This window comes from Etheostoma cragini, chromosome 11 (assembly GCF_013103735.1).
Source record: "Etheostoma cragini isolate CJK2018 chromosome 11, CSU_Ecrag_1.0, whole genome shotgun sequence".
NCBI lineage: Eukaryota > Metazoa > Chordata > Actinopteri > Perciformes > Percidae > Etheostoma > Etheostoma cragini.
In genome coordinates this window covers 20,007,276-20,034,483 of record NC_048417.1, presented here as the reverse complement: position 1 = coordinate 20,034,483, position 27,208 = coordinate 20,007,276, and the positions used below count along the sequence as shown (strand labels likewise).

The following is a 27,208-nucleotide window of genomic DNA, read 5'->3' as shown; positions in this document are numbered from 1 at the left end:
GGGGGGGGGGGAGGGGTCCGGAGCACCAGCGGTGGAGAGCCTATATATCTAGCTACCCTTCAGAGGTGTTTGCTTATAGACAAGCAACTGATCTCCCTGCAGCAAACACTGGTCCTAACGATACATTATCAACGAGTAGTAAACATGGAGGTGAGTTTCTTTATTGGCATCTTTCTGAACAGTGTGGCAGTTAGGTCCGTTTTGATTGAAGCTGATTTATTGCCATCAATGAAAATCTATTTCTAACAAATTCCACACGTGTTTACACTGGTTTAATTCACTATACTCGATTTATTGTTTTCTCACTTTAAATAAATGAACAAAATTATAAAACAAGCAACTTGGAAAACTTTTAGACAACTCCAAGTTAGCAGAATTTACTTTCAGAAATTCCTTTTTTGCATGTTTTTTTGTGTTTGTAGTGTTAACAACTGCCTGGACCTCAATTCTTTTCTAACTTTTCCTTTGCTTTTTCTTTCAGCTTGATGTTACATATACCTTTGACAACAGTACTGACAACATGTCGGAGGAGTCTGGAGACTTTGACCTGGACTTCCAGGAGCCATGTGGCAGAGTACTCAGCAGTGAATTCAACAAGATCTTCCTACCAACAGTTTATGGAATTATATTTATTCTGGGAGTCATTGGCAATGGATTGGTCGTTGTTGTCATGGGCTACCAGAAAAAGGTCAAGACGATGACGGACAAGTACCGGCTTCATCTCTCCGTGGCTGACCTCCTGTTCGTCCTCACCCTGCCCTTCTGGGCCGTTGATGCCGCCAAATCCTGGTACTTTGGGGGTTTCCTCTGTGTGTCTGTGCACATGATCTACACAGTGAACCTGTACAGCAGCGTGTTGATCTTGGCCTTCATCAGTCTGGACAGATACTTGGCAGTTGTGCGAGCCACCAACAGCCAAGCCACAAGGAAGCTGCTTGCAAGCAGAGTGATCTATGTGGGTGTGTGGCTGCCTGCCGCTGTTCTGACTGTACCTGACCTGGTGTTTGCCAGGGTGCAGGACAAAGACTCTTCAAACTTCCACATTTTTGACGAAAGCATGGAGACTGGAGACTCATTGGAGAGGATCATCTGCCAGCGCATCTACCCGCAGACAACCAGTCTCATATGGACAGTCGTTTTCCGCTTCCAGCACATCCTGGTGGGCTTCATACTGCCTGGTCTGGTCATCCTTGTCTGCTATTGCATCATCATCGCCAAGCTGTCGAAAGGCGCCAAGGGCCAGGCTCTGAAGAAGAAAGCGCTGAAGACCACCGTCATCCTCATCCTTTGTTTTTTCTCCTGCTGGCTGCCCTACTGTGTTGGAATCTTTTTGGACAATCTGATGATGCTGAACGTGGTCCCTCAGTCTTGCGAGTTGCAACAAGCGGTGGAGACGTGGATTTCTATCACAGAGGCGCTGGCCTATTTTCACTGCTGCCTCAACCCCATCCTCTATGCCTTCCTGGGAGTTAAGTTCAAGAAATCAGCAAAGAGTGCCCTGACAGCCAGCAGCAGATCAAGTCAGAAAGTGACTCTCATGACAAAAAAGAGAGGGCCAATTTCATCGGTGTCAACTGAGTCCGAGTCCTCAAGTGTTTTGTCAAGTTAACAAACATTTGAACTCAGAATCTGTGACTTCATAACCTGAAGAGGAAAGAAAACTAAGCTTAAATTTTAAAGAAATTACTACATTTTGTACAGATGTAAAAAAAGAAGAGTTTTTATACTTTTTGATTTGTTTGTATTGTTTTCTGCCATTGTGTGTCGTCTGATGTTTTTTTATTGCAATTTTAGCAACTTCAATGTTCCTCAAAGCAGATTGTGTCCTCAGGCAGTGATTTAGCTTCATTCAGCTTCACAATCAAGATCCATTTTCTCTGTTCTCATCTTTACAATCTGTTTTGCTGCTTCAAAACTCAGGCATACAATACCCTATTCTGTTTTCATGGATGGTGTCTGCTCTTGAGAACCTGTATATAGTTTGTAGCATTTGTGTGTTCGCACTTAAGTTGTGTGACTTTCTGAAAGCTATTATTTATTGCTGTCATTCACACTGGAAGTTCTGTAAAAGAAACTGCATGCTGCTTTTTTATCATTTTAAATGTGTTTTTGTATGTAAAAAATAAAAAAACTCAATGCTTATCATAATGACTGTGTGGTGTGCATTTTCACCTAAAACCAGCTCCTCCTTCCCTCAGGGGGTTGAGGTGTGTGTTGCGGGGGGGGGGGTCTCTTAAGACAAACGTCTCCACCTGATCTGGCTAGAAAGCAGAAGGAGGACTGAGCAGGCAGACCCTGTAATTGCAAGAACATCTGTGCACTTTTACATCTTAGCAGCCGTGACACAAAAGCTCAAATCTTTGGTTATAATTAACACCCATATGGTTCTTTAACAAAGAAAATAGCATGCAAAGTTCACCTTTGACTCCTTTTCTTTCTTTTCAGTTTGAAAGATATACTGCCTTCATTATGTTTGGTGTGTAAACAAGAGTATTCTCATTCACTTCACAGAGTGGGTCAATGGGTCAATATAGCTATTTCCCAGCTCACAAAACAAAATATAATAGTATTTAGGACACAGGTTGTATATTCGGAAGATGCAAATAAGCGGATATAGTCTTTGTTGAGCTATCATGCAATATATCAGTTGCCGTAAATCTGTTGTAATTATATAGTGACAAGTTTTGAACACACACTGACATCAGTCTTTCTTTGGGCTCTTCTATCTTCAACACACATACAATACGAGAGATTTAATCTGGGTGGACTGGTGACAGGGTGATGTTCAAATTGGAGACCAAAGGAAGCTGGCAACAATAGATGTCTAGGAGAATGAAGTCGTCAAATGGCCGCTGTGCAATGTAATGCTGGCATCCATTCAGGACTCCAATGGAGATGCATTTCCATTTCTTTACATGTAAAAACGGTGTGAAGTGCCCCCATCAAGCCACAAGGTTAATGGATATGTTGGGGCTCTGGTCTCTCACAGTGAAACAAGATAAAACAAAAGGAGACGTTTTCAGTTGGAAATGTTTTACATGGTTCACAATTAGCATGAGAGCTACGCTGCCTCAGCATGTGCAGGGACAGATCTGTGGTTAACACTTCAAATGTTCAGATGCATCCTTTTATTTGCTTCTTTCACCATCATCAGGAAAGGTTGTAAGGCTTTCGGGTCATATCAACTCTACTATATGTAAAGAATTGTTCTTGATATGCACATTTTAAGGTTACAAAGTAAACACGGGGATAATATTTACCTATTTCGCATTGAAGATATCCCAAATCACAAATACGGTTCACAAATACACAACAAGATAAATATTCTTTTAGTAATTCATGACCTGAGGGTTCACAAAGAAATATATGAATTTTACACATTGTCTGGCTCCCATGGTATAATGCATTCCAAATTCAAAATACTTAACCCTTATCACCATAACAACACATAATGCTTTTATCCAAAATGTCAAAAGTGCCCACTTAAGTGCACCAACAGTACTCAGGGCCCCTTTGGGAATAAACCCTCGGGTGCAAGAAGGTGTCCTTTCATTCATAATTAAAGCTTTTTGCTCGCTCTGTGTGACAAGAAAACACAACCTGCTCAACAACATACGCATCTAAATCCATACACTGCCTCTTCTGTCCAATCAACAATCAAGAAGTGTTTATTTTAGATAGACTAGGCTTTTCTGACATGATAACATTCTCATGATACTGTAGCCATCATATCTTGCAGCACATCAATATCAACTTCCTGTCAATGTTGTAAAAATCCAATCTTTCTGACGTCTATTATATTAGTTAAAAAAAAACTTGTGTGTGTGTGTTGAAGTAGTGAAGAGTTCCTTGTTTGCTTTATGGGTTAAAGGGCAAAGCTGTTGAAATGGACAGGAAATACCTTCTACTGGTGATTCATTACCACTGCGCATCTACGTTTCTGCATCTTGACATTATTGCCTTTATGTGTAGGGCCTCATTTAATTTTTGCTGTTGAGACGAATTTAACTAATGAGTGACAGTAAGTACCAGTAAGTGCAGATATGATTTTAAAGGGCTATTGCAAACAATGAATGAAAGGAAGACAAATACCACAGGTTCCTTTTGGGCTGTGGCCTGCTCCGTTATTGGTTACATTGTTTTGGTTGGAAAGTGAGCAGGGGGAAGGCTGTTTCCTGCATCAGGAGCTCCTGTGGTCAACAGCCTGAGAAAAGCTTTGATGAACCCCCCACTGTATTCGAACCACCATCACTCGCTGTGTTTGACCATTCTCGCAAAGGTCACTGGATGCCTGGATGCACTCAGTGCACTCGACCAAAAGTGTGAAAGTAATTTCATGGAGAGGGCCACTTTTGGTGTCCATGTGGTTATGTAAATACTACCACACAACCACACAAGGTGGTGGATGTGTGCCTGTTGTTGTAGTGGTGAAATGTCGATTTATTTATTTAATTTCTTCCTCTTGTACACACCCATTCCTATTGTTGAGTGTAAAGCTTATAGTCATAAGGGGTTTCTGCATTAAGGAACTTTCTGATCAAAATACTTTAGACGACACACTACAATTTGCATTAAGTGATGGTGAACTAATAGCTCTTCCTATTATTTTATCATCATTTAACATGATTTATTATCATGCATAACAGTTTTATATTAGTATTCAATTCACATGCAGCCTGGGCACATGAAATGGCCTTCTTGTTTTTTTTAAATGCTATCATAACGATAAAATAAGTTTAGTATTAGTTATTAGTTAATCCCACAACGGGCAATGATATAAAAACATACACATAAACAGAAAAAACAAATGAAAACCCCCACTCAAAAAGGCCTAAACCATTAAAAACGTTTAAAAAAAACAGTATACACTAAAGGTAAAAAATAACATAAGTGAACAGACTAAAAGGTTGAATACACAGTATTTAAAGTATTGCACAGAGGAAATATTGATATTGCTGTCTTTGTACTTGTACACTGCACAATGACAATAAAGTTGAATCTAAATCTAATCTAAGTCTTAAGTAAACATTGATTGCATTTAACTGAGTTGTCACTTTTGGAATGTAGCTAGTCTACATGGAGCAGTCCTGCAGCAGGAAGAAAGGACCTGAGGTATCTCTGATTTATCCCACTTCGTACTAGTATGTATAATTATGAACAAGTCGACCCTTGACTCAAAGCCACTTTTCATTAGGTGTTTCCATTATTGTGTCTACTTCTATTCTGCAGACCTGACCAAAAGGTCCGTCGGAACTACACTCCATATCATTTGTTTCTAGCCGGATCCCAAAAGCATCCGGTATTTGGTGCTCCGTCAAAACAAGTCCTTCCTTCCTATGCCCGTCCACGCTTTGAACAGCTGATGGTGCTTCTCTCTCTCTCTCTGCCAGACAGCCGTGAAACGTTTTGTCCTCATTTTCCCAGAATATAGCTCGCCATGACTAAAGAGGAAGTCCAGGGGTAAGAATGGTCTGAACGTTGCGCGTGGCATAACTAACGTCTAACAGCAAAGCTATAACTAGCGTGTGCTAGCCTACCGTTGCGAATAGCAACTAACGTTAACCAGCAGCATTACTTAAATATGTAGCTGATTGCATCATCAGACATACATACATAATAAAGTTTTACCAATGTGAACAATATGTTTAAATAGCAACAGTATAAGGCTAAACTCAAGATAAGCACATATCCTGGCTACTTCATTAACGTTGGCGTCACATGAAAGCATCGCTCGGTTCATGATGACCTTGCTGAATATACTCAGCTATGTGTATGGACAGGATGTTACATCTATATTAGGTGCCTGGTGAATTCGTCGGGCAATAACTTGGTTAATGTAAAGAAATTGTCCACTTTGGATAGATGCAGAACTGAAATGTGCCTCTCTTGTGGATCGGACACGATATTGAGTCCTCTACCTCCACGCTCACCTCATACTACAACTCCACCTGCCAGGTCGTGTCCGTGTCCGTGTCCGTGTCCGTGTCCGTGTCCGTGTCCATCCCACTGCCTCTGGTCATGGGCCTACTCTGTCAGCAACAACACTTCATACTTCTTCGTTAAAGAAAACTGTAGGACCCGTGCCAGTGCTGGGCAATGTATCGATACTATGTTGGTATTGTGATGTGAGACTAGATGTCGTCTTAGATTTTGGATATCGTAATATCGTATTAAGACAAGTTTAGTCTTTTACCGGTTTTAAAGGCTGCATTACAGTAAAGTGATGTACTTTTATGATCTTACCAGACGGTTTGCCTTTCCCCCACTTAGACATTATGTCCCCATTACTGATGGTTATTTATCAGAAGCTAAGTGTGAAGATATTTTGTTAAAGCATCATTTGGTAATCATTGCCACAATATTGATATTGAGGTATTTGGTTAAGAATATCGTGATATCTGATTTTGTCCTTATTGCCCAGCCCTATCTCCTGCAGTGAATTATATTTTAATGTATTGAGCATTCAAATGCAATTTTTGATGCCTAAACCTCATATAAGGACTGATAACAGGGTGTTTTTAATGTGCAACTGTTCAAGCCCTGTATTGTCTTTTATGATACATTTCTTGGACATATAGTATGTCATTACAAAGAAATAACAGTAAAGGGAGTTTGTTTTTTTGTCAGTTGCCAAATGGGATTAGATGTTTATGTTTAACTTTGCAACATATAATCATTTCTCTGGAATTCCATTTTCAGCAAAATAGTACGGAATAGTACGGCCAAAGGGTTAAAAAAGATTGTTGTTCCAGTTTAACAAAACCAGCTGGTTGTTGGACATATTATAAATATCAGCCAGAGATCATTATAAATCTACTTCTTTAATCTACATGTAGTCCAGGTTCATAACACTGCTATAATGCAAGGTAGCATTAGGCTACTCGTATGTATGTTTTAGGTTTTTTGTTAAAGAAATGCTGAACCTTGCTCTTTTAAAACAGTGAAGGAGCGGGAACTTTACACAAAACAACCAACATTTTAATTTTGGTGTTAGAGATGATTATGGGGCCTTAATGCATTGAAGCAATTTATATACAGATTAAAAAGGATTCATTTGAATGGGAAATCCTGAAAGATTTGCAGGTCTTTGGAACAGTTTTACATTTGGCAGTAAGGGAAGTATAACACCTGTTCTGAAATCCCCCCCCCCCACCTCCCCCCTGGAAGACAAGGTCATCATCCTTTGTTGTGATTTTTGTTTCTTGTTTAGACTTTATTTGCTATGTATAGCTGGCTTTTGGTCCTTGTTATTTCCGGCGACTAAATGGGAGCCGCTCCCGTTTTGCTCCTAGGCTTCCTCCAGGTCCAGACGTCTGGTCGTTTGGGGGACCAAAACAGCCGACTCTCATTCACCTGCAATCTTAGCACACTTTTATAACCGGGGCTAGTGCAAGTCTGATTTGAAGAAGTGCAAAGTTCAGTTTGTTTATCATATTACGATCACCTAATTTATTGTGGCTTTTTTCTTGTACAGCCTTTTATTATTTAAACTTAAACATTGGCATGTGGCTTCCTGAAAAAACCCCAGACACTACTGTCACACCGATGTAGGCCAGCAGAAATTACTGGCACTATTTTTCAGTTTAAAAGGCAGTATTTTTAATAAACGAAATATAAAGGTAAACATTTCAAAAATCAACTGCATTAGATCCATGCTAATTTCTGCATTTTGTAATGTGACCCATGTATTGCATTTACTTGTGTAGTGTTGTATTAAGTCTATTGTCCCATTGCTGCAACAAAACAAACTTCACTTTTTAGGTAAATGTTACACACTGAGCACTCACATGGTGTTGTGCTGTGTAGTCTGGCATTGACATTTAGCAAATAAAAACACCTTTACTTTCAGATCAAACTAAATGTTATCATAATTGGATAATCTGCATTCTTCACAAATTTTATAATGGATTAGAAAGTGCTGCTAAGAGTGGTTTCTTCTTACCACAGAGGTGTTTATCTAGCTAATCTTACTTTGTGACATCTCTGCTTTTAGCTGCTCTCCTAACTCCCATCTCTCCATTCACACAGGCTCCAGCTGTTTTGTTTGAAGTAACAATGGGATTAAAGGTAGCACATACTTAGAAGCTGGGGGTGGCAATGGCTCGGAATTCATTTTCCCAGGCAGCCAACAACTTCCTGATGGGATGCAGGAGAAATAGAAGGTGGAAGTTGACTTAAATGTTTATGTTGTGTACCTCTTCCTGTTTCAGGGCGACGGAGGAGGAGCAGCAGGCTCAGTCAAAGAAAGGCCTGAAGAAACAGCAGAAGGAAGCGGAGAAAGCAGCAAAGAAGGCTGAGAAACAGGCCAAGCTGGTCAGTGTTGTTTTGTTTTTTTGGTTTGTTGTTTCACATCCGTCGCCCCCTCTTACAGCTGGTAAGGCTGTGACGGGCAGTTCTGCAGGGCATTGTGGGTCCAGGAGGGTTGGTTAGCCCCAGGGGGGGGGCAAGAGTATCCATTGTTTAAGTATTCCTGTCATTTTGGCTTTGTTTATGTCCACCCAAACAAAGTGCTATTTTCCTCTACACTGAGTGCACGACATGGACGTCAAACATTTTAAACAGTAAGGGTCACACTCACTATGATGTTTTTGCACTTTAGACAGGGGTGTTGCGTCATAATCTATGATTGTGAAATAATTAAAAATCCTACCAAATTTCTACACACTTTATTATTAATGTTTTTGTCATCAGACCTTTGTTGGGTAAAATTGAGCGTAATGTATTATTCTCATTGATAAAGTCCGTAAAAAAAGAGATCAAGATTCCCAAGTATTCATTGGTCTTTTTGTACAGTAAAGCTATCTGAGTCCTTCAGGGCCCCATCCGTAATAGACTCCACAGAGTTATCGCCAACAGTGTTTGCAAACTCAGTAGTACTGTGTTTCCTTATATCTAACTAAGCATGTGGATCAATTGTCAGTACCAAAGTATGTGGAGTGTCAACTTTTTTTTGGTTTCACAAACGTGTGCAGAGACAGCAGTGCACGCATCTGCCTTTCAATGCCACAGATGCCACTTGTTTTGCACGTTTATGAGCTTTTATCACCTTTGGGGAAACACTGATGTGACATTTTTTCTTTATTACTGATGCCAGTACCCAAACTCAGGGTATCTTCTGATACCGAGTGATACCAATCTGAACAATTGTCTCTTACCTAAATATCCAACCTGTATAAAACTGCATCGCTGCATGAAACTCACTGGGATCATTCTTATGGACGTTACCATGAAGCTGTATCTGTTAAACACAACATCTGAAAATCCATCATGCATTTTAGCCTGATGCATTGTAATTTCCTAGACCTCATGTTCAACAGTGATCATACATGTCTTTGTGGTTTTGTCTACAAATACATACCTGACAAACAGACTGATCTGCTGTGATAAAAAGTCAGTGTTTCCACTATAATCAATAAAACTCGCTACACGAGAGCAGCTTACAGCGGTGCGTGTGCTCTGCGGAGATCTGCTCTACAAGCATAAAAATAGGTCTTCTAATTATATTTTTTATGCAAGGTGTGTGCTGCCATTTTACACAGATATTGATTATAAAGTGTCATTATGAATTTTCTTAAATATATATTTTGTTAGTTTCAGCCTTTATTTTTGACAGGACAGCTCAAGATATGAAAGCTGTGGAGCATTTAGCCACAGAACGGAGTCGAACCCGGGTCTGCTGCGTCAAGGATGAAACTTCTATATAGCGACGGCCACTTTACCAACTGAGCTACCTGGCCACCCAGGTGTCATATGAAGAAAACAACTACGTGACTGAATGACTTTCATTTTGAGAGTTTCTGTTTTTATTTCTAATAAACTCGCACAGTCCTACGCTGGTGTGGCCAGTTAAAACATACATCCCACAGCACATACGCTTTGGTAACGGTCCACATTCAGTGTAGCCAAAGTTGTGCAACCTTCCCTAGCTTGACTTGGGCTTTTCCCAGACCAGTTAGACCCCCTGTGCATTGGTGTGTCATGATAAAACCGGCTTTAATAGATGAAAGAAGCTGAGTGCATCCAGTCAGCATGTTTCATGGAAGTAAGTACAATTTAGAAGCAGGTGTTGTCAGTGTTTTACTGCTACCTGTATCAGTGTGGCATAGTAAGTATTGTGTGAGTGCTTGCTTTGTAATTGGCTGCTGTGCACTTTTTGCGCAGACACTTCTCACTTTAGTGGCTCCGGTGTGGGTTGGTTGCTTCACGGCTTTATATCCAGTTGATCAGCAGCTGCAATATCATCCATCATGTGACTGGATTATCATATCAAGGATGGGCGATTGCAATTCACTCCACCGCCACAAGCCATTTCCATACACCAATATCAATTTGCATAGGAAATGGAATTGTAACTTTGCCAAGACTGGATCTCATCGCACTCTGGGGGTCTTTTGCGTAGAAGTCAGTGCAGAGATAAAGAATCTGTCCACTTAGGCTTTTTCTATTATAAAGCAATACCTCCTCCTGCCATTACTCATTGTCTATGATGTGTTCGGGCAATGGGAGCCGTGCAATCCAAGGATCTAAAGCTTGGCTCCAGGAGCTATGATTTATTAATTGTATTCAAATCCCTGATAGCACAAGATGAAAACACAATTCACATGACTGCTGTAGCAAAACGGTTCAAGTTGCTCCATTTGAAGGTAAATGGTTTTGAAAATTTTGAATGTTTGAATTTAATAGCTAGTCCTCTGTTACTTCCTGGCTTTTTGCAATGCCCTTTAAATCCCTGTCGCCTGTTTGTGTTTCAGGCAGCCGAACAGCAAAGCACAGAGGAAGAAGTAAGTATCCCCTACAGACCACAGTACTCATCCTCGAAGACCAATTCTATCTGACTTTTATTATACCTCTGATTTCACACGTTTGTATGCAAACGTCTGCATGCTCGTCTCCTGCCAACTTTGTCCGAAGATCGCGATAAGCCTCATTATCTGTTCTGTCTGTTAAGTCAGATGTGGTAGACAGTCTGACGCTTATGAAATCAAAGTAGAAGACTTTATTCTTAGAACAATAAAGAGTTGGCACACACATGCTACAAGTGGTGAGGTGTTGTGTTTAGCTGGGTGATGAAATGACTGATATCAACTGCTAAGATTCATGCTTTTGTTCTTTCAGGACTTTGCCAAAGACAGATATGGTGTGTCGGCCATGGTCCAGTCCCAACAAAAACTGGGTTAGTATGAAAGCTACTTCCTTAACTCATCAGCCAACCGCTGAATACACAGAAAAGGTTCAGAAAAGGTTTCTGCTCTTAGAGTAGTTGAATACAGTTTCATTTGGTAGAGTTAACAGTTTCTCTTAAAAACTCAGTTCTACAAGATGCTGTGTCTTTTTTATTTTTTATCTATTTGGCTCTGCCTTACCTAGGATAGTCATTAATTTAAAGATCAAGCTAACAATTTACTTCATTTATTTGGTTAATGTCTAAGGGTGGCAAAGTCAAATCAAGATCACTCCTTCCTTCTTCTTGGGGTAAAGGCAAAAGGACACTGCAAGTCAGCAACATAAAAGTCACACATGCGTCAGCCCCGATTTGGAAAAAGGCGGATTGATCGTGGATACGTTAAAAGACATATTTGGCTTTAAAATCCACACTCGAGATGAGGAAATAAATATTACAAATGTGGCATCCTCCTGGAATGGAGAACGTGCAGCAACTCTTAAATGCTATGTTTTGATACAAGAAGACACCGTGATTCAGAACGTCTCAGATTACCTTAGTCTGGCTGTCAAAAGTTACAGATAGCACGATTGCAACTGATAAACATCAGCCAAAAAGCTTCTGGTCTCTTCTCTCAGCATCATTGCAGCAGTGATATTCGCAGTAACTAATAGTGTGTGATAGCTCCCAGATGAAAGTAGGAGCAGACGGACCTGTTGAGATCGTCCATCTGTCTGGAGTCTCTTTCAGCTCCACTGGCAACAATCAAACTAGGGCCTCCCTCACCTGCATGCCAAGCCTAACCATTGGGATGGGTTGGGGCAAGGGGGGGGGGGGGGCTTTTATGTGGGTTGACACCGAGTTCTCAGCCAAAAGGGCGACTCTGTTTTCTCTGGTGTAGCCTCAATGTCTGCTTCTTCTGCTCACTGATAATAAGGAGAAAGCATGCCTCTGAGTGACACAGGTGAAACTAGAGTCAATTTGTCATCTAGCCCACAGAGAATGGATGAGTTAGACAGCTTTTCAGGAACCCTCCTAGTGTGTCTTATTTATTAGGCACGTCTGTAATTTGAGAATTTTATTGTGTGTACGTCTGTACACGCACATACTTGCTTATTCATATTTCTTTCTGCCTTTGGGAGTGTGCAGGGGGGAGTAGGAGGGGTGTTAGATTCTTTACACAAAGGTGAGGACAGCGGCAAAAAAGTCCTTTGAAGTAATACATTTTGTGTGTGTGTGTGTGTGTGTGTGAGCCAGACAGGGTGTTGGTTCGTGTCCAAGACCTTATTCCTGAGAAAGCTGACCAGCTGATCTGGCTGCGTGCCCGAGTCCACACCAGCAGAGCCAAAGGTGAGATCGCCCTCCCATCTTTGTTCAACTTTTTTCATCTTAGAGCCACTTTCTTCATGCAAAAAGCCCAAACTGCCCAGATTAGATTATCCCTGTGCTAATCCTTGGTGTACTGCAGTGAAATGTCTGAAACCTCTGCCCTTGGGCCAGCTCTTTACATCCCTCCCTTTCTCTTCAAGACCAAACCGCAATGCTGGTTGCTTTTGGCTTGCTTTTAGATTTTCCATGACCCAGCTAACTGATATTACTCTCTTGAGGTTGATCAACACCAAAGTTTGGAAACTACAAAGAGACGGGCAGCTTTTATTGCGAAAATCTATAATAACCTTAACCCCCATACGAACAAACAAACAAGATCTTTCCCCATTTTCTGCAATATTATTCCTCTGTGGGATTGTGCAGACACTTGCACAATCCCACACCCCCCCCCCCCATTCCTTCCATGTTAATCAAAGTTTGACAACCTGCGGTTGTTTTTGATATCCTTGTTTGACTGGCATGTCACCACCAACTGGAAGCTCAGATAACCTCTATTTGCCGAGTTCCAGCTACTTGCAGCCACAAAGCAGCATGTATTTGAATACAATGAACCTACTCAGCCTTGCCAGGTTGTTACATCTCTGTATGAAAAACAAAGACTTTTCCTGCTTTGCTAAAGTTGTGATTGCAAACAAACTGAAGGTCTCAATGATTCTCATCTAGTCATTTTGCTTCAAGATAACTTCCAAAGTCAAGAGTCACTTCCCCTCCACTCGCGTCTTCATTCTCTCTGCTCGCTGTAAGCATGTCCGTGTGAGCACAAGAATATCCTCATTTGGGGATGCATCTGTTGGTGTGATTTTGTCATTTCTATAATCCCTACCACCCACCCCCTTCTCACAGGCAACAGACATCAAAGTACCTGGGTGGTCTCCTGCCCTGAGTTTTTGTTGGCTATCTTGTTTACACTCTTGTTAGGTGTGTGTGTGTGTGTTTGTTAGGAAAGTAGCAATCACCCTTTCTCCACATAGTGCTCTTCAAAGAGAAGACTCCGTTCACAAATGTTTGACACTTTACCTGTAGATGACGTCCTTACAGCTGGGGGAAACCTTCATCTGGAGTCACACGTAGGCTTTTGACTGGACAAATGCATATTACGTCAGAGAAGAGCGCCCAAGCCTTTATTGTGACAAGCCTGCTAAGCTTGAATTAACAAGATCTTAACAGCCCGGCACTACCTGTTGTTTTGTTTTGTTTTCAGGGAAGCAATGCTTCTTGGTCCTGCGTCAACAGCAGTTTAACGTGCAGGCACTGGTCGCAGTGGGAGATCGTGCCAGCAAGCAGATGGTCAAGTTCGCCGCAAAGTGAGTACCAAGACTGCTCTTCCTGTCAGAGAGGGCATGAACAATGGTGGGAAAATCCTGGGCCCTAATCATCCACCAATCCATTTTCACACATTCTGAGTGAGGTGGAGGGTAGGGGAATTAATCATGTTTCACTTGACAACTAAAGTTGGCTGTTAAAAGGGCGGGATACAGCAGCGTTTTAATGGAGCGGTTCCTGTCGAGATGGCAGATACAGCAGCTAGGATCAGAGGAGGGAGAAATGCTTAAGAGCCAAGCATCATTATTCATGTTAGCAGCCAAATTATAGCCCATTACCGGTAGTCTATGAATGAACACAACCATCAGCAGATATGCACTTTATTAAAAGGGCTAAAGGGGGAGAGCTGATAATATTGCCACTTTAGGCTGACATATGATGTTCACATATAGGGGGCTCTTTTGTAAAATAATTCTAAAATTGGACTTTAGGTATAACATAACATTATTCATGTAATGTAAAATGCTCATCAGATGTTTGGAAGCATCTGTTTTCCATTACTACCGTTGTTTAATGAATTTAATATATTTTTAAATGGGCGAGACCATAATTATCATGTACTATTTAACAGACACCTCTGCAGACATTGCTAAATTTGGCAAAGGGCAACACCCACAAGTGTAATCTGCCAGACCAAAATGGCAGTTAAGACATTGAATAATAACGAAGCAATTCAATGTTAAGCAATGCAGAGATTGCAGCTGTAATTGCAATAAGCCTCCTATAAAGGAGCTGCTATAGCCTTACAAAAAGCTGTCATTAAGACTGTAGATCATACAAGTGTCTGCGGTTTTATCCTCCTAGAGAATTTTACAAAAAGTTGAAAGACATTGGTTTGATTAAAACTATTACCTAATTGGCACTTCACTGACAAAGCAGTGTCAAACATCATTGGGATGTGTCAGGCTCCCTTATTGTTCCAGACAGTGACCTCATACCCAGCGCTGAGGGCACTGTCCCCAGGGTCACTCCCCGATGTAAGTCGAGTGCAGATTTGAGTCGCGCGTGTTCAGATTTAAACAGTGTACGGCATTACGTGTCATACTGAAACTTGTGAAATCCATGAAATAATAAACTTTTGTCATCACAAACAATACCAGCACTCGACTCACATCGGGGAGTGACACCCGGCTTCTCACTTGCCCTGATCATTTAGGACTGAGCTACAAAATCTGCATATTATATAGTATCTACAGCTCGACATAGTACAGTCAGATTCATTCAAAAACATGAAGGACTTAATAAAATAAGTCACTGATGAATGATGGCGTTTAATGTACACACCTGCTTGAGTCATGTGTAAACAAGTCAGAGCTACTAAATTGAATTTGACTGAAAGGCGTATTAATTACCATTTTACACAGATTCATTCTGCTCCTGTTTCGTTACTGAGACCCCCGGAGCCTCTCAGCGGCTCGTTGCAGTATGTTGAGGTTTACAGGAAACCAAAACACAAGTACACGTTTCTAATGAGGGCGAGGTCACCGCTGCTCAGACCTGAGTCTTGACCTGGCTGCCTGAACGCGCTGACCCCACTTTGTTAGAAATGTCAGAATCCCCAAGCCGCGCCTGTGTTCCCTTCCATCACTCAGCTGAGCTGCTCCCAGCCAATTTTGAGATTCAGCTTCAGTTTCTGTTATCCTGCAGGGCTTTGTAGCTTCAACACAGCACTAGAAAGGACCGGTGATTTCAAGTTGCAGGTTTAATATTGTAGAAAGGTTGCAGGTAATTTGGCTTACGACATCGCACATACATTTCAGTATATTTTTGTAACTCTCGGATGATTTGTTTTATGCGTAGCAGTTTCTCAATCTGGTTCTGCAATGTTAACGGTTGAGCAGTTGGAGTGTTGTGGAATACATTGCCACCTAACAACGGAGTAAGTGAAAGTGATGACATGCTTGCCAATACGTGGTGTTAGAACAAAAACACAAAAACAGCTAAGTCACGCTACCGATTTACCAAGAGGTTTTCTGAGCGTTGCTGCCATGATCAAAATGTTGTGTGCTTCTTATATTTAAATCTTTAAGAACAGGTGGCAACGTCAGTTCCTTTGGCTTTCTGGCTCACGTCTAGTTTCACACACTTTGGTGGGATGATTGATAATCTGAGTAAGACCCTGGATTAAAATGAAATCCTTTTATAATCACGCCGAGGGCGGTGATGACATTGCTGGGGAAGTGCTCTTTCATATATTGTGTGTCAAAGTCATCCTCCTCTCACTCACACAATTCAATTAAGGGATCTTCAGGCTCTGCAACCTTTACTCCACTTAAAGGAGGATTCCAGTCAATTTCAACACGTCGCTCTGTTGTTTGTAAATGGAGATCCGTCACTATTGAGAAAAACTAAAACAATCGGTGCTGCGTACACCGTGTTATCTTCCTGCTAGAGTAAGCACCCAACAAGCTTAAACAGGGGAAGTTTTAAACGTGTTGTAGCCTCTTAACATGTTCACAATGTCATTACAAGTGCCTACCCATGTGCAGGGATTCCTTCCGAGTGAACACAGTGAATCTGGCTGCAGTAGATGTGAAAGAAAGGCATGAAAGTTGTGCTCATTCAGCTGTGTTTAGTTCCGGTGCTGAGACGGCAGTTGGAGAACACAGAAAAAAGATAAAACAAAAATATGTAGGCTATCAATTCAATCAGTCCCTCCAAGAATTCTCTGCCTTTTTTTAGATTGTTGCGGCCCAAAATGCCTGATGTTGCGGGAGCTTTTGTAAAAAATAGTTTGTTGCAATGCTGAGACAGAGAAAATTGCAATTCCATTGTTGTATAGTTCTTTAAAACTAAAAAGGAAACTTGTTTTGAGGAGAATAAAATTACTCTAGGCTGAGTGTTCCTAGTAACCTTACCAATAAGGCTGAGGATGCTGCAAATGAAAATGGCTGGTGGATTTAAATAATAATTTATTGAATGAATCAAATTTGAACATGTCTGTCAGTGGCTTGTTGATCTTTTACATTGTTAATCAATTTCCTATTCTGGCCTGGGACATGCTTACGGTTTAATAAATGACTTAGTCCTCATTAACTTTTCATTTCATTAACTTTTTCATTTTTCAATCTCACAGCGGCTTCAGATTCAGAAGGGAGCCAGATTGCTGTACATTTTGTTGGTAAATGTGAGATATTCTAGTCACACGCGTCTCGTCTTCATATCAGAAACAAGGAAATGAATATGAACGTAGGACTGCTGAGATTGGTTGAAGTCGCAGGAAACTCAGGTGATTGGTCAAATTTGCGGAAAACTTGCAGTGATTGGTCAAAATTCCGGGTTGCACCAAAGTCGCTGTGATTTGTTGAATTTTCGGGAATTGACGCGATCCTGGAGTGACTGATTAGTGATGTAAATAAGGTAGTGTCTCCAAACTTACCTCACTTATATCTTGCCTCCTTATAGTTGTTGACAGCATTTAAAAATAATCATATATTCATTTTTGAAAATATTTTTGTATCTCTTTTCTGTGTTGTAGTTTGTAGAAGCACTCCTTGCAGTATCAACACAGGAACTAAACACAGCTGACACAGCATGCCCTGTGGTGTTTGTCTGTGTGGAGATCATTACTAGTCAGTGAGAGCAGCAGCCCTACCACTGTATAACATGCAAGTAGTTTAAAAGGTTGATTCAAAAAACCAAAAACATGTAGTCTCACTCACCTCTACTGGAATGTAGCCATGCAGATTAGTTGTTGTTTATCTGGAGATTTTTTTAGATGTCTGGCTCCACTCCAACACAGTGGAGGTTGATGAAATTTCATCATGCTAGGTAATGAGGGTTAATGAGAGTGAGATCTCAGGTTCTCAGGGTAATGTTGACACCGGTACTTGTTTGTGGGCTTCAAGGACCAAAATCAACAGGATGGTGAAAACATCTACGAAATTGGTAAGTCAGTCTGGTAATCTTCTTGCCGATTATGTAATGTAGTGATACATTAGCAGCTAAAGTTATGGCCGTATGTGTCTTTCATGGCCAAAGTCTTGGGTTCCTGGGACATTGATTCAGTATGAAAGCAGTCTTTTTCTCGTAATTCTCATCTCCATATGACAATGTCAACTCTCATTCTCGAGTTAGCCTAATCACTCTGTTCCCCTCGGTGTGCGCTGAACGTTTTGTCGCCGGCCTCTGGGCCATGCAGCGGAGGTTATTAATGTGGAGGTTTATTTATCTAACTGATCTCCTACTTGGGGAGAAGGTCTATGGCAGCAGCTGTCATGGGGCTGAATGGACAGCAGGGCCCCAGTGTTGAGACCCTCATTACTGCTTTTTAATGAGGAGGAGCGAAGGATTACAGTGGGTTTCCCATCTGGCCTTGCGTTGCATGCCAGTCAGTGTTGTTCCTCTTATCTCTTCTGGGTTTCAGTGAAAAACGTATTTAGGAAGATGCCGCATTGTTTAAAAAAAAGTTGGTTCTTTGACATGCTTTAGAAATGTATAATGGGGGAATTCTTACCTCTGGGATCAAAATGACAGCCCGTTTTTGTAGTAGCGCTTGGTACTTTCCGGGAGCTGTAAAAGGATGTAAGCTGCAACTCTCTTTCAAAACGTTTTCTAAAAACTCAACAATCATCACCCTCTTAACTTGCCTGCTTCTGTTTCCCTACATCTCCTTTTTTACTGATATGAAATTAATAAGGTAAACAATGTGATTATTTACATTGCTGTAATGTATCCTTTTATCTGTCTTAAAATTAGCTCGAATTTAATTGCACACATCCCATTTGATGGACAGTTGGGTCAATAGGGCTTTTATACCTCTTTAAATCCTAGTGTGTAGCTACCGGATACAGATATTTATCTCAAAGCAAAAACTAAAATGGGCTCCTTTTTGAAAGAATAATATGGTGACAGGAATAATTTTCGGGTCCCAGAGTAAAATTGTGGCTGTTTACAATGATTGTGAGGAAACGGTGAACGATTTTCTACTCTGCTGCATCCTGTTCATTTGAGCCCAACGTAAGTAGAGGCATTTTTGTGTCAAGCAGAGAAATGAGGATAGCGGTTTTCTTTTGAAAGCCACAAGTGTGTGGTATCTCAACTTGCACCTTTCACCATTAGCCAATGTTATGTATTTTTAGGATTTCTAGTGATTTTGGGGAAAGGGACTGCTGTTCGGTGTCAACCCATCACCCAACTCAAAACCACTCAACCCTATCCCACACCCTGCATGTCACAGCGTGAAAACTGACAATGCTGAATGTCTGAATGCATCAGTTACAGTTTAATGGAAATATTGTTCTCAGGCAGTTAGCCTCCCACACAGACTAGTTTGTTTTCTAAGTGCTATCTGTTGTTTACACTCCATCCTCCCAACTGTCTCCACCAGCATCACTAAGGAAAGCATTGTCGACGTGGAGGCGTTGGTGAGGAAAGTGGAGCAGAAGATCGAGAGCTGTTCCCAGCAGGACGTGGAGCTGCACATCGAGAGGGTGGGCGTACTTTAAGCTGCATTCATCAAACACGCAGAGTTCTTGGCACAAACTTAAACTCTTAACACAGTTCATGGTTACTAGTTACTCCAAAACATTGCAAGTGTGTTTATGTTGTAATTGGGACACTATACTAGTCGCACTTAAGCTAGTTAATACCTAGAATTTGAGGGATGAAGAACAAAATATTTGACACACAAGAGAATGCAATCTAATGCAACACTACAAACCTTTTTTTAAGATTATTTTTAAGCATTGTTTTCGGCCTTTATTTTATGTGTGACTTTCCCACACAGAAGCTTGAGTAAAGATAATGACCTTTTCTGAAGAGTCATCATGTTTTTTTAATCTTCTGTGTTGCCTTTGGCTACTAGCGGGGAGGGGTGGTGCGTGAACACGGAAGGATTGTATCATGTGGATTAGAGCCCGACCGATATATCGGGGGGGGGGGGGCGATATTATAGGCCAATATTAGGCATTTCCCAATCTGTTGGCATGGGCATTTATAATGGTCGATTTAAAAAAAAAATATTATTAAAATATTCATTCATCAGAATCATTTATATTGACAAATAAATGATTCTGATAAGTGAATATTTGAAAAGATTAAAATGTACTTTCAATCATGTTATGAGCGTTGGCGTTGCATAGTTTGTCCACCAGAGGGCGCTCTACATCGGCCCTGTTGCCATGACTGTTTTTTTTGTTTTGTATTTTGTTAATGTTTTTGTTCAAAGTACTTTAAGTTTCATATCTTAAGTTTGTTTTTTTCTACATTTTATTTATCAGAACTTTAATATATTTTGATGTTCCTCTGTTCTGACAATAAAACAAATTACTACATTATTTTAGTGAGAACTCAAATAACTAATGTTAGGGAAATCTGTAAATTTTTTGTAACGCTTTTCTGGATTTTTGAAAAGATACATCAGATTTTAAATTCTTTATCGGTCGGGCTCTAATGTGGATGCGCCGACAGTGATGCCGTCATTACTTAGAATTTCTCCTGGGGGCGAGAGAAACTACGCACTGTAGCTTTAAGGCATGATGGGAGAGAAAGGGGAAAGGACTTGCAGCAAAGGGTCACAGGTCAGAATTGAACCCGCTACGGCGAGGACAGAGCCTCTGCGCATGGGTTGCACACTCCCCTGGCACCTTGCAACACCACAAACTTTGACATTGTCTTTAAGACATTGTCAATATGTAAGTATCGCAGGGCTCAGGGAATGTATCGACCAAGTGTACATGTTCCTCAGCAGCAAACACGTGTCATCAATCACACATAAATGTGGTTTTAACAGATAAGGCTGTCAGTGTCTTTTACTCTGCTTTTTATGCCTGTGTGGGAACTCCAGGTACTTTCCATTGTCAGAACATCTAATGGAAATGTTTGTGGTTTCCCACCCTCTGAATCGTTTTGCTTTTTGTTTCTTTCCCCTCTCAGATTTTTGTCATCAGCCAGGCAGAGCCTCGTCTCCCCCTGCAGTTGGAGGATGCCGTCAGGCCTGACGGAGAGGGGGAAGAGGTTAGGATAAATGTATGGGTGGATGGATGAAAGGGCATGGGAAACATATTTGGCCCAGAGTTATTACTACTGACACTCCGGTGCTATTTTTTTCTACTGTGCCTATTAATGGCTGACGCCCAAGGCTGATCTTATTCATTCTTTTCAATGAAGCAATTAACACTGATTGTATACCATTAGTTAAGTGATTAATGGAAGATCCACTATGTGTTGTGGTTTGGCTGAAAAAGAGGAAATCCAACCACCAATCATTTAGGACACTTGAAATGGAATAGTGTGTTACATTCTCAAGATGAAAGTTTTTCCTGTCATGTGAAAAGAATCAGCATGTAATGCCAATAAGACTGCCCAGTTGACTCTCCTCCAAACTGTGCTTTAATTGAAAAAAAAAAAAAACTTGTCAGTGTTAGAAACAGGAACTGACTGAGAGAGTCCACTCTAAGCCTAAATGCATCTGTATACTTCATATTGAAAGCCAAATTCTAATATATCCATGCGTGAACTTTGTTCATCACAGAGAGACGATGATGTCAGTATATATAAGAATAGAGATTTGTGTTTTTGGCAGGGTCAAGGCTTTGGTAATTCAACCTGGTTAAATATAACTGATGATGAGCATTGAGTAACATCACATTCAGCGAGTTACATCACCTTGTTTGGCTCGCCCCTCACGTGGTGTTTATAAAGGCTGGCAACCAGGCTTTAGGATGCCTACTGAATTCTAATTAAGGAGATTTGTGCATCGATGATGAATAATTTTAGAGAATCGTTTTGCATTTAAGAAGTCATATATCCTACCCACAGTTGAGCTGGTTATTAAACTTTAAGACTGCTGTTTTAACAGCATGTCAGTTTGATACAAGTGTGATTGGTTGGTGATTTAACTCAACCTTTTTGCCACAACATACAGGCTTATATTGAACTAACTAGCGATACTATTGTATACAACAAAGACTTATTAGTGCAAACTGCATAATAACACAAATCTTTAACATTAAACTTGGTGACTGCCCTGTTGTCAACATTGAACTAATGGAGAACTATTTTAAGTGCAAAGGAATGTAACTGAATTTCCTTTGTTGCTGAAAGGTGCTGTAGACTACAGACTAGACTCCGCTCTCTGTGACTATGCAGAGAGGTCAGATAAGCTTGCGTTAAGACGCTTTTGAAGCCAAAAGATAAATACATTTATATACTCATAGGATTGGAGTATTTTTAGTCGGTGCCATAAAGTATCGACGTTCTGTGCCCAGCTCTATGGGAGGAAAAAACAAGATAGAGTAATGCGGCCGACTTTGCAAATATACTTTTTTTTTTTTTTTTTTAACAACGTTCTTAAGGCGATAGGCTTGCGTTGCTTAGGCAGCCGCCTTGGCCGCAAAGTGCTGCTGGAAACCCTGACAATAATGTTGCAGCCACAGCAGCAAACCTTTCTATCCACAGGTTGAAGCTGTACAATCAACATCATTTTAAATAGATTCAGTGAAAGAATTACCACACCCCAATAGCTATTGTTTTCCTATATTTGGGGATTTATCTTATTCAATATCAAATGTTATATTATCATATTACTTTACATATGTAACATAAGCGAATCAATATATGGGTCTCACTATACCAGTGACCGCTGAGAGCCGGTACCTGTTTATCCAGTAAGCCGATCTCTGCAGCTGCAGCAGCATCCCAGGTGCTTTCTGCTGGGATTCAGCATGTCAGTCACACACTGGTAGCAGCACCTGTCTTCCCCAGAGACACGGGCCGTAACAGGCCTGTCTACCCGACTGTATGCCCGTCTGACCTTTTGTCCGTCTGCATGGGGCTGTTTGGAGCAGGATGTGGCTACGCAGCAGCAGGCTATTAGCTCAAACCCCAGCGGGTCCTAAGGGAAGTCTGACATCCATGACCCTGGAAGCAGTGGTTCCTCCTGTGATGAAACATTTATCTTTCATTTGTTTTTTATTCTTTTCTTTTCTCTTTTTATTGCCCTGCTGTCCCACGTTGAAGATGTCTTTTGTGACAGTTGACCCCATAAGGACCAAGGATCAAAATCAATTGTAAATGTTTTACTGGTTAAAATTGAACAAGCACTTCGCTGTAAAGTGTTTGATTATGTAAAATAAATAGCATCTGACTTATTGGGTTGGCTGGCTGACGTCCTGGCGATGGTTAACAGGTGAACTAGGAATTTAACACATAAAGGGGTCGTCCTCCTTTTGAGTTTTTGAAAGCCTCTTAAAAGCATTACACAGAAATACAAAGAACAAAACAGGAGCTAGGCAGTTGCATTACATTTCATAATGTGAAGGTTTTTGGTGATGTGATGTTTTTTGTTTGCACCCAGGAAGGCAGAGCCACAGTCAACCAGGACACCAAGCTGGACAACAGGGTGATTGATCTCAGGGTAAGTTGCTACCAGAGCTGAGGAAAAACAAGTGGGAAAACATTGAATTTGTGACACAGCCTGCAGAGGACCTTATCTCAGTGTATCTAATCTTGCAAGCGACATGTTCAGATTTGAGGCTTGAGTGGTTGTCTGGTGGAATGAAAAATGCTGTTAGTTTAGATATATGAAGTTAGTTTTAGTTGTATCCTTTTTTAAATTCTTCAATGCTATGAAAATCAATCAACCTGTATCTAGTAATATAGTAAACTTGTAAGAGATGTTAGAGGTGTGAAAAAAGGTAGTCTGTAATTTAGTGGGCTGATCTTGCCCACCATCTTGCAGTGGGGGAGATGTGCCAAACCAGTGTCAGCAACTGTAGCACCTGAGCAACAAAGCGTCTCATTTTTTTGGTCCGTGCCTCCCATGTGTGTGATGCAGCGAGCAGGAAGGCGCTAACACCACAGCACAGAGCCATGTAGCTCACAAGCCTCACAACAACACCTGTTTCTGTAACACTGTGCACTTTGAGCTCTGTGATGCAGGTCTATCATCAGTTTTGCACTTTAGAGCCTAGTGGAGCTATAAAGTGGTTCCCACACTGGCTGACAGACACTCTAAAAGGGAATCGGAACCCCTTCCGTAATAATAATTTAGTTCCTACAGAACTCCCCTTGTAACCTGACCATTGTTAAACATAAGGCGCTAAAACACTGTAAAAGTTAAATTGAATTTAGTTTGCATAAACAACTGGACTCACAGGTAGGATTTTGCATACTGCCCTGTTAACTTACACTGAAGCTTGTTTTGCCGCTGCCAGCGGCAGGGTTCTTGCTTAATACTGGACCAAAGTCGAAGATTGTTGTCACAATCACTCACTTAGACACAAAAACATAATGGGGTCCAGGTTGAAAAAAAAAAATGGTAGTTACCCTTTAAGTTCTGCCATATCACCACTGTATTCACATTACAAAAATAGAGAAGCTATACTGCAAAATACATACTGGGGACGTATTACTAAAAAGAGTACAGGTGAGCCCAGGCGTGAAACCAGGCAAACATTTGAAACTGCTTTTGAAACCTGCCTGTGGTGGTTCATCACCACAGCCAGGTTCTAAGCTAGCAATATGTGCCACTGAGTTAGGTCAGGTTTGGTATGTTTCATGAGCTCCCACACCAGAAGAACACCATCAGATGAAGTGCCAGTTTGGGAGTACACTAACCGCCACCCACCCACCCACCCACTTTCACACCCACCCACTCACACACTTTCACACTAAAGACACACTTCAGGAAGTGCTTTCTAATTTAGGAACGCGGTCCTGCATGGACTGGTTTTAAGTTGGGGTTCCCAGGTTTAACACGGGCCACAGCCCCATTGTGTAATACATGACACAAATGAGTCATGTGAGATTAGCTTGGTTCATTTGGGTCACTGCTTTTTGGTTTATTTTAAAGTTTGGGTAAAGGTTGTTTTCAGTCTTTCCCCACTACCATTTTTTTCCTAAAGTTTTCGGATTGGAACTGAAGTAAAAGTTGTAGCCAGACAGCCCCGAAGCATTGTCTGCTGATTAATGAGCTTGCTAGTATTTGGACATTATCACCTTTCCATTCTGCAAACTGGTCTATTCAGGACTGGACAGCCTCCAGTAATTGAAATAAGGGAGGGATGAAACCTTTTTAATTAACGCAGAGCTGTGCAGACTGTTGAAAGGACCAGGGACTGTCTTCATCAAGGTGTGTAATGGCGTTTTTTCATTACATGGTACATGCTTGACTTGCCTTGACTCTACATGCCTTTTTTGGTTTTCCATTACGAAAAAAAGTACCTGGTACCCGCTAACAGGTGCCATTAATGGAAAACGGCCTAACTAACATTTCAAGCCAGTAAAGCTCAATTGTAGAAATTGCGTGGTCATTTCAGATGAGTCAGTCAGTCAATCGAAGGGAGTGTTCCCGGTTGCAGTTTTGGGCCTTAGGTTTTTACCGTAATCTCTTGGTTCAGTTTGAGCTATTTCTCTCCCCGCCTTTGTTTCAGCATATACATTTATAATGACGGGTTTAAAGTACCTGGGGCTCTCGCTGGCTTTGAATGCATGTCTTGCCCTTGCCAGCAAATTAGAGGTTTCACCCTTCATGTTGAGAGGAGTTGCATTAACAGAAATTGGCAGTCTTGTTTTCAAACCAACATAACATCTGTTATGATGACGATGATGTGTAATATATCCATGGATCACGCTAAGTGGTGGTAATGTCTCTCTGTATGTGACTGCGTGTTTTCCTCCCAAAGACGACCACCAGCCAGGCCATATTTCGCCTGCAGTCCGGAGTGTGCCAGCTCTTCAGAGAAACCCTCACCAAAAAGGGCTTTGTGGAGATCCAGACCCCTAAAATCATATCAGGTATCACACACAGACTCTTTCCCGTTGATCCTGCCCCATGGGAAAACTAAGACTGAATCATACTCTATTAGATGTTTTAGTAGAGACACGCTTGTTTCCATATCACCCACCCACAGGTGTCCTGTGAGTCATCATGTGACAGTTGTAAGGCTGACTTCCTGTATGCACAGTTTTTTCTTTCTTTTTCTTTTTTTGCTAGACTGCAATTCAAAAGTTGAAGTTTAGTTGACATTCACAAAACTGTTTCAGTGAGTAACGTAGAGTTTCTGAACCCAAACACAGTCACCTGCATCTATGTTGAAGCAAACAACCGACAAGAAAGTATACAAAAAGAGTTTTACTGTTTTCAACATATCAAGAATTGAATCCAGCCCTCTTGGAATTTTGATGCATCGAATAATTCTCACATCAGCTCCTCTACTCTCACATTTCCACACAACGCCTTTTTAACTTGACAGGGGAGGCCTTCCTTAAGCCTGCTCCCAAAAGACCTTATCCCACATCAATAAAAGAAGGTAGGGCTAGAGAAAAAAAAACTAAAGATTCAAACAGAAATATTCCCACTGACATTTAAAAGACAGCTATTTTGAGCTTTTCCTTGCGCTGTGCCTTATATCCCTCTCTCCTTTTCTCAACATCAGGGGAGAGAGATAGCTTGGCATTCTACATGTTTACAACTTACCTTATGAAAAACCCTTTCCACTTTTCAGCTGAAATTAATGTATTGTATACATCCTTGAGAAAATGCTCAGTAAGGTTTATCATTTATGATGAAAGCTGTTCATAAGTGAATAGGAACAGAGTTTGATCTAAAAACATACATTTACAGTAAGCTCAAAATAGATGAACATTATATGTTTTTCTTCCAACAAAGTACATTGTGTTGTACACTTGTCTCCTGTCCTCGGCCTTCCACGTGCCTCTGAGATTTGAAATTATGTGTGGCGACACATGTGACAATCTCACTTCCTCTTTTCTTTAAGGGCCAATGATATCGCAGTTGCCTGGCACGGCAAAATTCAAAAACTGCCGCTCATTTTTCTTTCTTTTTTCTTTTTTGGCGGCATGAAAACCAGCACTGCTCTTTTTTGCAAAAACCACATTTTCCTGCCTGCTAACACCCTAAGTACAGTTTGTGCTGTTTTAACCCCCACCCTACTATTGACAACATGAGAATATCAGATAGTGTCCTCTGACGTGTTGATGTGTGAAATAGGGAACCGCAGATGTGTTATCTAAGTCTGGCTGGTGTGAGGACCGTGTTTGTTTTTGAAAAATGTGCAAGGCATCTGTCTGTTGTTTTTTCCTCAGACGAGTGTTAAAAATGAATACTTTTATTGACTACTGGCAGCATCCAAAAATGTGCAAAGTTTCTGTTGTCTCTAAGCAGTCATATGTACTTTTATTTTTTTATTTTTTTAAAGACGAGAGATAAATGACACTAAGCTGGCTTATTAGAGTTCCAACTGAAATGTCTACTGAACAGGCAATATATGTAAGATCATGAGGTGGAATCTGTCTGAGTTTGTGATGTGAGAAGCCCCAGTTTCCTGCTGTATGTGTTTGTCAAAAGTTATAACTGCCTCTGCAGTTAAT

General features: G+C 41.0%; 2 protein-coding genes across 2 annotated transcripts in view; both read left to right on the top strand.

Moving 5' to 3' along the window:
• The first annotated feature begins 51 nt into the window (after positions 1-51).
• Positions 52-1,704, top strand: cxcr4b (chemokine (C-X-C motif), receptor 4b). The gene is made up of 2 exons (XM_034885698.1): positions 52-150; positions 482-1,704. Exons 1-2 carry the CDS (start codon positions 145-147, stop codon positions 1,607-1,609), a joined length of 1,134 nt encoding a protein of 377 aa, XP_034741589.1. The 5' UTR covers positions 52-144; the 3' UTR covers positions 1,610-1,704.
• Positions 1,705-5,261: 3,557 nt separating this feature from the next.
• The window catches only part of dars1 (aspartyl-tRNA synthetase 1), a 29,563-nt gene continuing 7,616 nt past the window's right edge, over positions 5,262-27,208 (top strand). Inside the window, exons 1-10 of the mRNA XM_034884651.1 lie at positions 5,262-5,460; positions 8,211-8,313; positions 10,752-10,781; positions 11,116-11,173; positions 12,419-12,511; positions 13,752-13,854; positions 19,203-19,305; positions 20,750-20,830; positions 23,172-23,231; positions 25,501-25,612. Of these exons, the coding sequence (XP_034740542.1) occupies positions 5,438-5,460; positions 8,211-8,313; positions 10,752-10,781; positions 11,116-11,173; positions 12,419-12,511; positions 13,752-13,854; positions 19,203-19,305; positions 20,750-20,830; positions 23,172-23,231; positions 25,501-25,612 (766 nt within the window). The 5' untranslated portion in view covers positions 5,262-5,437. The remainder of the gene's footprint in view (positions 5,461-8,210; positions 8,314-10,751; positions 10,782-11,115; positions 11,174-12,418; positions 12,512-13,751; positions 13,855-19,202; positions 19,306-20,749; positions 20,831-23,171; positions 23,232-25,500; positions 25,613-27,208) is intronic.